The sequence below is a fragment of the Acyrthosiphon pisum genome, chromosome A1 (genome assembly GCF_005508785.2).
Source record: "Acyrthosiphon pisum isolate AL4f chromosome A1, pea_aphid_22Mar2018_4r6ur, whole genome shotgun sequence".
NCBI classification, from domain to species: domain Eukaryota; kingdom Metazoa; phylum Arthropoda; class Insecta; order Hemiptera; family Aphididae; genus Acyrthosiphon; species Acyrthosiphon pisum.
The window spans coordinates 76,442,611-76,458,534 of NC_042494.1; the positions used below are offsets into that span (position 1 = coordinate 76,442,611).

The 15,924-nt window shown below is 29.9% G+C and overlaps 4 protein-coding genes across 5 annotated transcripts in view; 2 read left to right on the forward strand and 2 right to left on the reverse strand.

Annotated features, from left to right (window-relative positions):
* Positions 1 to 4,543, forward strand: part of LOC100169574 (glutaredoxin domain-containing cysteine-rich protein CG12206) — a 39,945-nt gene extending 35,402 nt beyond the window's left edge. The window contains exon 5 of the mRNA XM_001946851.5: positions 2,473 to 4,543. Coding sequence (XP_001946886.2) covers positions 2,473 to 2,646 — 174 coding nt within the window. The 3' untranslated portion in view covers positions 2,647 to 4,543. The remainder of the gene's footprint in view (positions 1 to 2,472) is intronic.
* Positions 4,544 to 6,496: 1,953 nt separating this feature from the next.
* On the reverse strand, positions 6,497 to 9,221 carry LOC100167259 (CD2 antigen cytoplasmic tail-binding protein 2 homolog). The gene is made up of 5 exons (XM_001945186.5): positions 8,821 to 9,221; positions 8,493 to 8,656; positions 8,101 to 8,418; positions 7,041 to 7,197; positions 6,497 to 6,967 (listed from the first exon to the last, which is right to left on the reverse strand). Exons 1-5 carry the CDS (start codon positions 8,960 to 8,962, stop codon positions 6,780 to 6,782), a joined length of 969 nt encoding a protein of 322 aa, XP_001945221.1. The 5' UTR covers positions 8,963 to 9,221; the 3' UTR covers positions 6,497 to 6,779.
* Positions 9,222 to 9,371: 150 nt separating this feature from the next.
* LOC100165236 (GPI transamidase component PIG-S) lies at positions 9,372 to 12,022 on the forward strand. Of its 2 annotated transcripts, none has more exons than XM_016803501.2 (7): positions 9,372 to 9,479; positions 10,027 to 10,133; positions 10,189 to 10,416; positions 10,483 to 10,656; positions 10,722 to 10,949; positions 11,018 to 11,188; positions 11,258 to 12,022. In XM_016803501.2, the coding sequence occupies exons 2-7, from the start codon at positions 10,028 to 10,030 to the stop codon at positions 11,947 to 11,949; spliced, it is 1,599 nt and encodes a 532-aa protein (XP_016658990.1). In that variant the 5' UTR covers positions 9,372 to 9,479; position 10,027; the 3' UTR covers positions 11,950 to 12,022. The 2 variants fall into 2 exon arrangements, with proteins under 2 accessions (XP_016658990.1, XP_001945270.2); XM_001945235.5 differs by lacking the exon at positions 9,372 to 9,479 and adding an exon at positions 9,536 to 9,856.
* Positions 11,947 to 15,545, reverse strand: LOC100163157 (protein Red). The gene is made up of 3 exons (XM_001945288.5): positions 14,465 to 15,545; positions 13,986 to 14,409; positions 11,947 to 12,473 (listed from the first exon to the last, which is right to left on the reverse strand). Exons 1-3 carry the CDS (start codon positions 15,100 to 15,102, stop codon positions 12,039 to 12,041), a joined length of 1,497 nt encoding a protein of 498 aa, XP_001945323.2. The 5' UTR covers positions 15,103 to 15,545; the 3' UTR covers positions 11,947 to 12,038.
* Positions 15,546 to 15,924: the final 379 nt, after the last annotated feature.

A 15,924-nucleotide genomic window follows, 5' to 3' on the forward strand; every position in this document is an offset into this window, starting at 1 on the left:
ATGCGCTATGCGATGAATAACATTTATGATAACTTTTTTTTATTAAATGGCAATGACCTTATATTATTATATACTTACATCTTATTCTTAAAGGAACCATGTAAATTTAAGTAATATATTATTTCTTGTAAATATTAAATTTACAATATCTACCATTGTTACAGGTGTACCTATATTACAATGGAATAAGCATTTAAATATAGTTGACCGCCATTATAATGAAATTATAATATTAACACGCGTATAATAGGTATAGTAACGTAATAGTCGTTGCAACAATGATTATAATTTAATATATGTTTTAATAATATGTAATAAGTAATAGGAATAAATTAACTTTCCGGGAGTGTCACATATAAGTCTTCTATTTATTTATGAATAATAATAATAATTAATAACACGTTTCAACACACGTATAACGTATATGACGCTACTATTATTGCAAGGACAATGTTACAGAACTTTGGACACTTGTTCGTTTTGAAATTAATAAACGTTCACACCTAATAATTTAAAACAATGCGGTTACCTACTATTCGTCCGTATACAAAACGTTTTGTATATTGTCTCAGCTTACGACAAAAAATAAATAAAAAAAACATCATTGTTCAGCAATCAAAAAGCGTATAACCGGGTATCAATACATTTCTGAGCTATCAACACACGTGGGACATTGGTCAAAAACTTAAATAAAAAATATCAAAGTCACCCGATGTTTCGAAATCTTGCGTAAAGCAGGTGTATATATTAGAGATAATTTATTATTATTGTAGACAAAAAATACTTAATAATTATTATTATTAAAATGCAATAATAAAATATTCTGCTGAAAACTGTGAGCGATTATAAAACATAATGAACTCAAACAAATGAACTATTTTTGACAAACCATATAGTACCTAAATAGTGTAGAAATGAAAAATAATATCCGTTGACCTATTGTAAAAATCCGGTGGATAACACATAATAATAATTATTATTAAAAATTTAAGTGATTATTCAAAAAAAGTCGTCCTCCGTAGTGCAGAACGCTGTTTTAAACTGTTTTAAGATCCTATACAATCATGAATAATAATAAATTATGTGAGCGTTGGCGGCATTTTCGGGGAGTGGCGTGGGGGTGAAATTGTCCCCCTGGTATTATTCGAGGGAGCATAACAATGCTTTTGCCACTCTCAACACCCGAAAACATGGTGTGAGATGGCAAAAGAAAAATCAATGAGTGTACACCCACCTACATTCCAATGCGTTTTAGGTTTATCGAAGATTTTTTTTTCAATTTGCATTCCTGTTTTTGAAATATTTGACTTCTGCACCCCCCTTAATATGTTTGCCAAGTGTCGCCTGTGGTAGGAATAATACTATAGGTGTATAGGCAATAGCTGGCGTATAATATATAATACCGCGTCTGTGTAATTGAAGGCAACATCCCCGCGGAATAATATACTGCAATAATATAAAAACAATAGAGAATTATTTAATGTGCAGTGAAATTATAATGTCATTAATCACGCGTTCCTATAATATATTGCTGAATGGCGAAGAAAGTGCCGATGAAAACAAGTGGAAAAATATCGTAGGCGATCGTCCGGACCATTAACGTGCGATTGTGCGACGACTTTGGATCGAATTCAATAAGAGAGGTGTGTGTGAGTGTGTGTGTGTGTGTGTGTGCGTATGCGATTCGTCGGAACAAACGACATGTCAACCTACAACTGAGACGCAGACGTGTGTTACACGACAAGTATACCGGTCCCTATTATAGCGCGTGCGGCTTATAAATTATTGTCGTAACCGAAAAATCGATACGCTAGACGCGTAAGCTCTGCAGCTAACATATATTATAATATAGATGGTATATAAATATCTTTAATATATTATTTATGCCTACCCAAAGAACAAGGATTGACGTTTTCGGTGGTCCAGATGGCTTAACAATATAATATAGTTTCCCCTAAATATATATTATACGTATGCGGAGCATACGCTTCACCTCCATCCCTCTAAAATGAAATTGGCATAAATGTTTCTTATATAGTCTATATTAAAATAATTTAATTATAATTTCTATTGGACATTTTTAAATATTATAATAAAAACTAACGGTCAAGCCATTTATCTACCTCCCTTTAAAGTTTTGCCGTTCTATAAACAGCCTAGATCGGTATACGTCACGTCATCCCATTTTTTTTCAATCATCCGGGCCCACTTTGAAACTAACTGTCGACCCATGTTATATAGTATTACAACTCGTGCAACTGCGATGTCGCATTATTTAGTTTGTTTCGGGAAGAAGCTACAAATGACACATCCCGATAGTCCCGGAACGGCGCTGCCGTGTCCTTGTAGAATTCGCAGGGACTCGTATAATAATAATAAGTATTAAGTACCTAAACGTTGTAATAAATCAATAGTCGACAGCGTTATAATATCATTATAATATCATATTATCATGTTTTCGTATGGTTTCAGAGTCCAGACGCGTGTACGACGTGCCAAGTTTGCGGGGGCTACAGGCTGCTGCCTTGTCCGATGTGCAACGGAAGCAAGAAATCTGTGCACAGGAATCACTTCACCACCGAAATGATCGCCCTCAAGTGTATGAACTGCGACGAAGTTGGATTAGTACAATGTTACGCCTGTTGAACGACGACAACGCATAATATTATTATATTATATAGTATTATTATTATTATTATTATTATTATTATTATTTTGTTTAATTGATGACGCAATATGTATGGTTGTTATATATTATTACCGATTATGATTTATATCGAAGGCTTACATACTGTTATTGTGTGCCTATAATAATATCATAATCGTTGTTGCAGTAGTATCAATTTACTATAGTATAAAAAGTAAGTAGTAAGTTGTATGTATGTATAATATTACGGTAAATATGTATAGGTACCTACCTGTATAATAGTATAATATTATATTATTATGCTATTAATTAATTGCTATATTGCTATCTGTTAATCTGTTAGTTAACACCACCGTTAGTAATTATTATATATTATTTTTTAAGATTTTCATTATTTTTTTTTTAAATAGATTTTCAGATGGCCGCCACAAAAACGCACACTTACCAAATCTGTTTTTTTTTTTTACAACACATACATATTATTATAGACAGTGTGTACCAACGAAACAATATAGGAAAATTGTAATATAATAATATTTAATCACGACATCATACTGTATAATATTAATATTTAGAGACCCATTTTTTGCTGCGAACTTACCTACCCACAAACTATAGCCGTTGTTTATATTTGTGACGTAAATTCGTGATACCCATCTGTACGTATCTAATAATTACAGGGATCGAAACCGGTTTAACCGGTTTTCCAAAAAACCGTTTAAAACCGTGGTTTTCTCATTTCTAAACACCAGAACTGGAACCGGAACCAAAAGCTTTAAAACACCGGTTAAAAAACCGTAACCGAAACCTAAGACTTTAAAAAAACCGTTTTCAAAACCTAAACCAAAACCATAGAATTTAAAAACCGTTCTTGTACCGTTTTTGAAACCAGCCCTTATAATAGTTAGGTAATAGATAGTAAAAATCGAGCCTACAGTAATGAGATAGGAAAATAAAATGGACATTTTTAAAAACCATTCCAAAAACCAAAACCGAAAATTTTCTAATACCGTTCTTTAAACCGATAAAATATTTGAAAAACCTTTTTTGAAACCGAAACCAAAACCAAACAATTTTAAAAACCTATCTTAATACCTAAACCAAAACCAGAAAATTTAGAAAACCGTTCTCAAGAACTAAAACCGTAGGTAACCGTTAAAATTTGAAACGGTTTCGATCCCTGAATAATTAAGCTGATGATTTTTAAGTGTATAGTTTATAATAATATATTATCAGTACTTCTTTAAAATCAAGTCGTGTAAGTGGTTTCTATACAATACTTTATATTATGTATATGTAAGTATACGATATTATACCAAATCGGCATTTTTCTAAGACTTTATTTTATGTCCCTACCGAGTACACATTTTATAGCAGTAATATATGTATGCGGAGATAATATACGCTAGAACAAAATTGGATACTCTATAAATGATGCACAACATATAATTATATTAATTATTTATTACTTAGGTATTATAAATAATAATTTAAAACATGATATCTACTTATTTTCGTAATCATCATTATATTCGATATTAAATCTGATTTTTACAGTAGGTATGTATTTAAATGTGTGTCCAATTTTGTTTGAAAATTCAATGTTATTCAATTACAGGATTTTCATTTAATTTCCTTACTTCAATATACAAGTGTTATGAATTTCACTAATTGTTTTGGAAAACATGTTTATTGTTTTATTTATTAAGTTTTAAATTTATATTATACGCTATGTTGTTGTTACACTAAATACCAAAATGCTCAATATTGTACTTTATTTGTATCGAATATATTATTATAATAAATGTCCTATTTATAAGTAGAATTCTAAACAGTTGTTATATTATTTACTTATGTATAACTGAGGTAGATTAAATTGCATCAATTTTGTAACAATAGTTGATTTATTTTTTTATTTCAAAATTATAATTTTTCCTTTTTTTATTCCTCGTGTTTATCTTTTAATAAAAGCAGAAAGTGATTAATAAATAATTTAATTGCAAATTTAAAACTAGAATATGTGAATATATTCCGAAAATAACAATTTTGTTTTTACGTATAATATAATCAATGGTATAATATTTCAATAATCAAATAATGATTACACGGCGTAACGGATAGGCTATTTGCGTACACTACTGTCTTATCGAGGTATTTAATAAGTACAATAATAACAAGCCGATACAATTTTTAATAATAAATTGAGATGGAAATATGAAATAATTGGCTATAGTTTTTGTTTTAAAGGCAAAATCGTAATTTAAAAATAAATATTTGTGTTATTAAAATTCATGCAGTAACAAACATTTACTCTACTGAAAATGATCATCAATTTGGGTTCATAATGTGACTTTGAACTTCATACTCTTTTGACCATGCTTATAGTAAATTCTAAAATAGAAGTCCATAATATAACTATTAAAATGGATGTAGACACTTAAACTTAAGAAGTAGCCGCAAATTACAAACTTTGTAAAGTACATTTTATTACTCAGAACTTATAGGACTCAAGACTAAATTATAAACAGAAAATTCCACCATCTCAGTAAACCACTTTTTGAAGTTATAATCAGCATTTTAAGTGGAGCATCCGAAATATTTTTTCTAACAATTCTTAAGTTGTATATTGAGGGATAAATCATTTTCAGAATATTCTCCTCACCAAACCAGTAGAATACCAAAACGGCAAAACCTTATTAGTTATTTCAATCCATATACATGTAATGAAAGCTGTTAGAACTAAATTGTACTCTGATAGTAATCAGACATTACTAAGTATAAAAACTTTTTTAATGTAGGTATACATGTGGAGATGTGAAGTTATCTAACATTGTATGTCAACTGCAGTCGACAGCCACAGAAAAATAATATTGTACAGCAGCGGTTCTCAACCCATAGGCTGCAGACAACATGGTACTGAGCCACAGAAGCTGGTCAAGGGTCTAAGCCAAGTGTTGGAAAATGTTACTTTATCCTAGTTAGCATCAACGTCTAGATTTTTATAAGATTTTATTAACGTCAATATGTGTGGTTCCCTAAAGGCTAAAGACAAAGGTAAAAATCCAATGGATCAGAAATCCATTTGAAGATCATGTCTTAAACAATTGAATTTTTTTATCAAGTGAAGAGGACTCATTGATTGATCTATCATGTGACCAGACTCTACTATTTTTTAAAACCACACCATTATAGTCACATTCTGAAAAGTATTCGGCAAAATTATACAGAAATTACAAGCCATTACCGGTAACCAATTTGGAAACGGTTTTTTCCATTTATGTTTTTTTATATTTTAATTTTAAAGCGAGCTACGAGTATTTTAAAATTGTAAATTGTTTGTGCATTTTAAAGTACTCATAACTTGCTTAAAAATTAAAATATAATAAAAAGCTCATGAGGTTGTCTAGATAATAATATTACCTTTAGATTTTATAAGAGGTCAATTTACTCTAATTTTTAAGCTAACGGAGCTACACGTGTTCTGCTTTGCATATAATTTGCTATGTTATGCACTTGTAAGACGGAGACAACACATACGGGTATCACGTCCTCTTAATTATATTTGGCGGGTACCGGTAATTATTAATCGCTTCTCAAAGTTAAAATTTACAAACCAAGAAGCTGTTACCAGACTCAAAATTGGTCATGGTAACTGGTTTCCATTAAAAACCAGTTACAAGCCATGGTTTAAGGGCCAAAACAGTAACAAAAGTCCAGGCATGTTTTCATAGATCATTAGTATTGGTTCATAGAATGCTAAGGAATATAAAAACTCAAAATATATTGCATGTATTTATTTAATTCACTAACTGTAAATATTTAACAACTTATAAGCTATTTAAACAACATAAATGTAATAAATAGTAAAATAACTTTATAGATATTATGAATATATTAAATTACATCTATATTTTAATCCTTGAAAATCAATTAGTATTACAAATTGTATGATTTTAAATCAGGAATTCATGATGTAACCAGGAATTTAATATGGAAAATGAAACTTTTCTTTTTTTCCTATACATGCCTAACAACACAATAATTCCTGATTTAAAATCAATTTAAACTATACTTTATAATACTACTATATTTAATACATTGTAAATTAAATAAACACATACACTAAAAATATTTATAAATAAAGTTCAAAATCAACACGTTTAAATGAATGAAAATCGCTGTTTGAATTACATTTACGTACCCAAATGGGTTCCTTAAATTTATCATCTACTTTCCATTTCTGCATTTGCTCAGTATTGTACGGACCAAATATTTCATTACTTTCTAATGAAAATTTGTATTCCCACTGTAATGACTCTCCTAATAACATTGTCAAAGTTTGATTAAGATATTTAAATACCTATTGATGGTAAACAAATATTTTTATAAATACCTGTCAATAGTTCTTCTGGTTCTTCTGGTTCTTCTTGACCACTCTGGATTGTACTTTCTAATTTTTCCTTTTCTTTTAAATCAAAATCTTCCGCATACATATCCAAATCTGATGACATAGAAGTTGACGGTTGTCCTTTCTTTTCTGATTTTGAAATCTGTAAAAAAAAAAAAATAATAGTACTTTTTAGTATTTTTATTATTTTTATATCAAATGACAAAATTAATCAATAATTAATCAATTTAAAACTAATAATTAAACACTACTCTATAACATTAATTATTTCTGGTCAGGTGGCACTGCCGGGAGCCTTCCTATTAATGTTATGTTATGTCTAATATTCCTATGTCACCACACTTACTCATTATATTTTATTTGTTGTATAGATTGTAATTAATATACTTTTTAAAATAATAAAAAAAAAAATGATTCAAAATAGTTGTTTGTAGATTGTTAGTTGTTACCAGTATAAAATTATAACTTTTCTAAGCGTTAAATCAGTTTATAATATTAAGATAGTATGCAGTTTACATTTTACACTATTCTGTGCTTAATTAACTAATAATCTGCAATTTGAGTGAGGCTAGGTCCATGTATTAACAAAAGCAACAATTTTCAAATATTACGTAAATATATTTACAGTTTATTGTATTAGTGTATTTGGTTTGTTTCACTAAAATATCTTAAAAATTATATTCTTGTTTGAAATTTGAAATTAATATTTCTCAAAACTAAAAATTTAAAGAAAAGGCGATGACGCTTCAAGATTAAATTATTTTTATAAAATATTGAATTATACTACATAAAATTAAAGTTTCACTTATAGACCACATACTTTACCATTAAATTTACCATAAACCACATCACTTTTGTAGAACGTGTATACAACCAATGTGACTTTGGCTTTAAAATGAATAATACAAACATAATATGTAGGTATTTATTAAAACATGACTAAATAACATAACCCAGAAAAGTTTTTTAACTGTTATTAACTTCTTGATAAAAATGTTATTGTATTATAATTTACTAGCAAAATAAACTCAAAAAATCTGCTTACAATTTGAGAAATCTGCTCATAAGTTTCTTGATAAACATCCATGTTGCCGTTAGCTGTTAAAATTTGATTAGCAAGCTCTGTAAGTCTAGTGACTTTTGAAGACGAACCTTCATCAGTGCTCAGTCCTGCCTTTTTCAATTTCCACCTTTCAGCAGTTGTAAGTCGTTTGTTTCCACCTAAACGCCTTAATGATTTTGAAATGGTCTCTTTTGGCTCCATCATGCTTATAATTTCTTTATACGCAGCAATTACATTAAATTCTACATTATCCTCTACACTTTCATCAGTTTTTTTTTTTTCTTTTGACATATCTTTAATCTAAACAAACAAACAAATTGCACAGTATAATATGACAAAACGTAAGAAACTATTATGTATATTGTTTCATTTACTTTACACCAATCAATATTCTCTAGCCAGTTATCCTGTACATCTTTTTCTTTTTTCCAATGATACATTCCTTCTTTATCAAAGTGTCCTTCTTCAAGTTCTTCTTGCATATTAAAAGGTGTGATTCGTATCTCACCATCTTGTCCAACAACTCCTTCTTCTTGACCTAGGGGAAATAATAATACAATTGATAACAAATTGTGCAATACGTCCTAAAGTTGAACGATTAAAAATTGGGTTCAAGTTTAAAAGTATAAAAGTTACACATCGCTATGTACCCTAAAACTCTATAGAACGTTATATTTTATGCATGAAACACAATGTAGTTACCTTCAATATCTTGCTCTTGCATTACATCATAATTATTTTCATCAACACTGTCATCATCGTCTTCTTCTGAATCAGCTATATTATTCAGCTTTTCAAACTTATTTTGTTGGAAAATCTCTTCTTCTATTTTTCTTTTATTCATTTTTGGAACTATGGATTTAATGAGCTCGACGGAAAAACAAAACACAACAATTTACCAACGCCTAAACCTAAGGCCTAAAAACAATAAAATGCAAAACTGTAGGCCGCATAGAAATATTAACTGTTCGTGACTACAAGTCTTCAACTTCGTGTAAACTGTAAACAGTCCACTATTTATTCAAGCGCTCTTTTTTAGTGTGATAACCGTTAACTGATAAATGGATAAATGATAATAAACAATAATCACCCATATTGTAATTTTATTAAGACCGTAACCACCCCATGAAGTCTAGAATAATAAATTCTAGTTGACTTCATCTATTAATCGATCTTTGACCTCGTGAATCTCCCTAACGGCCTCACACATGCAACAAACAAGGTGTATCAATACAACTTTGCAAGTGCACAGAACCATATTGTTGTAAAACAAATAATAAAATTTGATAATTTGTATTCTGTGTTTTTTTTCCACGTTTATATTCATCTGTGGACTTATCAACTATCAAGCCGGAAAATATGTAAATACTGAATAATAGATACGAGAACGAGATAAGATAAAAAATTCACAAATTACTTAATATTATTCTGTATTCACTTCATGTGTCGGTTACTCGAGTCTCGAATTAAGATGTACCTTAAATCTTAATATATATATCTCAATTCGTGTTTGAGAGTTGTGACTTAGTTCTTTAGTATCTTATTAGTACAATCTTTAGTTCTTTACTTGAATACGTATTGTATTTACGATTTACTATGTTCATTTATCGAATAATTTTCCAACAATACTTCTTAAAATGTTTTGTAACAAATCATTGATTTTTCACGGAATTTCATTAGGTTCTTTCAATATATAGTAGTGGACATTTAAGAAATTAAAACAAATCCTGAGTTTTAGGTAATTCGTATTTCATTTATTTACCAGAGTATGATTTTAATTACAAAAGTATTTTGGATTTTGAAATGATTATATATAAATTGGATTTTTAATTAATATGATAAATTGCTAATTAATTGATATGCATTTTTTTTTTAACTAAAATATTATAATTGACTGTTTTTACACAGAATGGATACTTTGGTGGGAGACAAGCAGCCTAGTGATACTGTTGAGACATTGACAAATGATGCCAGCAATGATGAAATTTGGGAAATAATTGACAAAGAAGACGACGGTAATAATATGCTGTGTTTAAAAATTGCAGATAAATTGTTAACACTATTTTATAGAGGACCTAAGGAATTTGTCTGCTGCGGTTTATGCATTTATACTATTGGTTATTGGCATACCACTATGGTGGCGAATGACAGAAGTACAACGCCACTCTCTTCCATATGCACAGATCTCGCAATTGGGTACTATGGACGTAGTTATTTCTACAGACATTTTTGTATACACTAAAAATCCATATGTAACAGAACAAATTATCGAACAAATTTATACTACATTCAATTCAAGTAATTCTAAAACAATTACTTAAAAAAATGTATACATAATAAATAAAATAAAATATATTTTTACAGCTATGTTCAGTATCAGTGCTCATCCTTCTACTTTCATTAATTCAGATGATCATACATTGAATAAACTAGAGATGGTTATAACTCCTCTAGGATCATTACAACTAGTTGAAACCACTAGTGTAGATGATATAATAGCTGGTATTGGTCGTAATATTTATTTTCCTCCCAATACAGGTAAGCCCACTCTAAATTTTTCCTATTCTTTATTGTCCATGTTATTCATATTAAATGTATTTCAGACATTCAATTATTAATGGACTCATTAAAAAGACTGTTGCAAACAGATGCATTGTCTGATTCAATGATATCAATGTTAAACCCTGGTAATCATTCTGATGACCAACAAGTAGTAACTGATCGACAGCGTCGAGTTAGACCATCATCGGATTATAATGTACTCCTTACTGTTGTAAATCCGGAACCTGAGAAACTGCATGTGTCTTGGAAGCCAGAAATACCTTTGAACCGTTGGTTTAAAAAAATATTGATTTTATTTAACATTAAATTATTATATGCATTTTAAATATGTTTTTAGGTTATCTTCAGCCTTTACTAGATCAATTAAAACTGATTTCAAACTTTTCTGTGCAATCTCAATGGCTTTATTTAATCGATTTGGTTCAAAAGCCCCCAAAATTGAACACTACATTCGTATTAGACAAGAATCATGCACAATACATAATTACTCCACTAGAAAAAAAATTAGGTAATGTTTTCAAAGTTTAATTAGTTATAATTTTTTATGGTTGATATTTATTTGGTTTACTCGTTTTAGGTTCTGGAGTGTCTCGAAATCCGTGTATACATTTTGTTGTATATGTAACCCCTTGTTCTTATATTCCTTTATATTTTCATGAAAACAATCAGTTAACTACTGCTATGATGTCAGCTCGCTGGGGTGGAGTTCAATTCTTAAACGCCAATCAGATGTCATGCAATGAATCAGTAAGCTTCATACCTGATGATCTCAGTATTATGACTCCTATCATCACACAGTTCCATTCATTAATTGGTGTACCAAATATGTCCAATTACATATCACTAATGCCACTAAAATCTTCTACTCTGCGTAAATGGCAATTGGATTCAATGTACAGGCTTAAAATTATTGAACAATACACTAATACTCGTATTACTTTAACATCATTGTCACGACTTTTGGGTGAAATCAGTAATATTGTGATAATTGAAGAAGTTGGAAAAGCAGTAACTGAATCCGTAGAAGCAGCTACTAAAGTACTTCAATGTATAGAAAAAGGGAAATTGGAAGAAGCATTGGAATACAGTAAAATAGCATTTGAAACATCAGAGTTTGCATTTACTCATCCATCATTATTGGCATTGCTCTATTTTCCAGACGATCAAAAATATGCGGTTTACATTCCATTATTCTTACCTGTTATGATCCCTGTGCTAATGTCTTTGAAAGGAGTTAAAAACTGGATACAATTGAAGTACAAAATCTAATTTAGTAATAACTTAATGATATTGTGTTTATATTTTTTTAAATTTATTACAATAAAATGACTATCCAATATTCCATATTATGTTTTAAACTAATACTTAGGTACTTTGAATGACGATCCTTCATCTTTACCAGCTGGTACTTTACGTTTTTGTATAATATTTTGAATCTTGTTCCATTCACGATCAAGTTCAGCTTTTTCATTCTTTTCTTTATTATGTTTACGTGTACGCCGTCCGTCTGTCATTTTAACACCATACTGGAAAGCGGCTTTTGGTAATGCTTCTTTGTTACTCATATATGTACCATACTCCTCAGGAGTATCAAAATCCCATCGACCAACTGGTCCTTTCTTGTTACCAAGATCCATTTTTGTATAATCAGCCTCATCATCTGAATCTTCAATTGCATCATGCATTTCATCCAGTCCTGGGTAACACTCTGCATAGCCGGTGGGTTCAGCTGCCAATCGAGATAATAAGCCCATTTGGTTTTTGCGTTGAAATTTTGTTTTACTTAATGCCTCCTAGAAAAATATAAAATCAAAATATTATTAATTAATTAAAAATTATATTAAACTAAGAAAAAATGTAATTTATGTTGTGTATAGTGTTTTTAATACTTGTATAATTAGAAAGTCAAATTTAAATAATTATTAATCCTTTTGTTAATAAAAAATGTACGTTTATTAATATTCCATAGTACCTATTATTATATTTTTTTTCTACTTTAGAACTGGTAAAATAGTTAATTCAAATAATAATTAGAGTAGGTACCTAAAAAAGTTATATTTATACTTTTGAAAGTTTTTATACTACCTAAGTATTAAGTGTATTATAGATTGTTTTGATGTAACCATGTAGATACATAAACTATAAATGTACACACATATTATAGGTACGACTAGAGAACCTTGATATTAAAGAGAGTGGTCAACTCGGTAAACGTTTTCTATTGGCTGGCTGTTATCATTGATTATAAACGCCATTAATCGTCCAAATATTTATATTTTATATTTAATGCAATAGTTTATTTGTTGAAATTGTTCAATATTAATTAATTTAAATAATTTATTACGTTTTTTTTAGTTAATATTAAAATTATTCTCAACTTTTCTGAAATATAATTTCTGTGACAAGTATAATACCTATTATATATTATTGAAAAGTAAGTACCTACCACTTTGTTATACTTTCAAGTACCTACCACCTAATACTGTTTATGGAGATGATCTAACACTCAATTTTTGCATTTAAAATTATTATATAATAAATGTCAATAAAATATGTTTATTTGTTATTCATATTAATTGTATGCTTTTATGCGCTAAAAGTTGTATATCAGTTTATTGAAAAATTAATCGTCGAGAAAGCTTATCCAATTGGATTTGCATACTTTCAATAAAAATATGTTAAAACATAAAAATCCAGTCCTACTTATAACCAATGTTATGAAAACCTATATAATTCATAATAGGGATGAAGAACAACACATTATATTGGTGAACACATTATCAAATTATAAACATTTATACTTACATCAATTATGTCAAATTAATGTTTATCAAAAAACATTATTTTATCATAATTATTAATAAACTTTAATTTAACAATATATTCCAAATAATTTTAATTGGCTTATTGATTTTATTTGATACTGATTTTAATTGGAAAAAAAGTATTTTATTGGAAAGTGTTCAATGGAATAAAATAGTTTTTAAAATGCACTTGAATACTTTTTGATAAATAGTATTTGAAATATGTAATTTCAATACTTGTAAAAGTATTTGAACAAAATACCCAAATACTTGACAACACTAACTATAATAAGGTTATGTGCTAAAAAATGTGTGTATAATGCTCCTAGCTGAAGTGTTTAAATTTAAAAAAAGACGGGAAACGTTTGGACGATTAATGGCTGCTATCACACCAGTTGGCCACTCTCTTTAATATCAAGGTTCTCTAGGTACGACACTACATTACAGTAATAATAATACACAACAATAATTATGAAAATTACAAAAAATAAATATATTTACCCATCCCATTTCATCCCTTTTATGATGTTCAGTTTCCACTTCTTTTTCTTCATCCTTTGAATGTTTAAAATAGTTTGATTGTTTTTTAGTGGTCTCTTCAATACGTTTTTGAGTAGATGGTTCATAATCTGGTAATTCTGGGTATATGTTATCATCAAAAACTTGTTTATCACGCTTTTTAGATTTCTTTAAATGTTTTGGTCCAGTTCGCAAGTAAGAAAGGATCTGTGCTAATTTATTAATAACAATATCATTTGTGGTCAATGTGGGTCTGTCATCCATGCTAGGCACATCAGATTTGCTGCGAATTAGTGTTGTTGGAATATCAGTGTCTGTAATATCTTCAGTTAAATCAATTATGTAAGCCATACGTCCAGGAGCAAATGATGGATTACGAAACATCTCATTATCAGATAATGCAACCCTAAAAAAAAATTAACTTTAAATTATAATTTTAAAAAGGACTACCTTTTTCTTACCTATAGACATTTCTTCCTAGTCTCGTTTTAAACTGCATATCGTCTTCTTCCTTTGCTTTCTCTTTTATTGGTTTAGTAGTTGCAAGCTGTTCCATTTCAGTTTCTTGTTCGGTTTCTTTTGCAGTAATTTCACTTTTTACTTTTTGTAACAGAGCATAATCTAAACCTTTGACCAAGTGAGTGTGCTCCATATCTCCTCCCAAAAACTTAGATTCCTGAATCATCTGACGCCTGCGTTCAGCTGCATCCATGCCAGATTTCATATCCGGTGCTACGGCTCTATAACCACTGGCAACAGCTACGGGGTCCTGAGACTGATAATCAGGGTTGGCACCAACCCGACGTTCTTTGGCCCTGTCACGATACTTCTCAGCAAGCTCAGCCATTTTATTCTCTTCCTGTTTTTTGAGCTTAGCATAGAATATCTTTTTTTTGCGTCTAAGCTCAGCTTTGTCGTTCGAACCGCCAGATTCAAATTTTGATGTAGATGGCGTCTTGGAAGATGGCGTTTCGCTTGCATTGGAGAGCGACGGAGTGGCTGATGGATGACTTGACCTAGGGGTCATAAGTAATCGTCTAAAATCTGCATTAGTCAGCCGTTGGGTCTGACTTCCGTCTTGGACTTCTGTTTCTGGCATCTTGATGTTTGTAATTTACTGTCTAGGCGAGTTAGAACTTCACTAAGATTTAATTTTAAATATTTTAATTAAGATACTCAATCGATCGATTAATTAATATACGATAATAAGATATGATATATATTTAAACTGTGAAGTATCAAATTAAAGTATATCGTGTTAATTATTAATTTAGTCCTATCCTTATCTTGATTCGTGAAGCAGACGCTAATTTATTATTATTATTACGTAACACACATGAACGTCAAAAAGTCGAATACTACAATACCGAGCACTGCAGTCTACACTAATTGGTAATTACAAATTACATTTTACGGTAAAAATGTAAAATAGTAGTATTACAGACTATTTATTGTAGTAAGCAAGATGATAAAAAACATCAATAATGAATATCATAAGATTGCACGCATACACTGCCCACCACGACAGCGGACAGAACAATAATTATTATTATTTAATATTTAGGCACCGCAGAATATCAACACGAAGAACCGCCCGCAACGGCAACTCATAATCATACGGCTAGATGGCGCCGACGTTTTTGTCTTTTTTTATACATTTTATGAATTTTAACTACTCCGCCAATACGCGATCTGTGACTATCATTAACGAAGATCGAAATCGAATGGGAGGGGGCTTATAGCGCCTTAGGCCTTAGCATTTAGCCCTTGGACGCATGGAAATTTACCTGTCGTTGGCTGGCAGTAGCATTGTTTTATTTGTTCTGTCATTCCGTGGTGGTAGCATACTAGCATGGATGGTTTTTAAAAATCTGCAAGGGCCATTGGTAGTGAAATTTGAGTACACAGAGTTGGGGGGGGG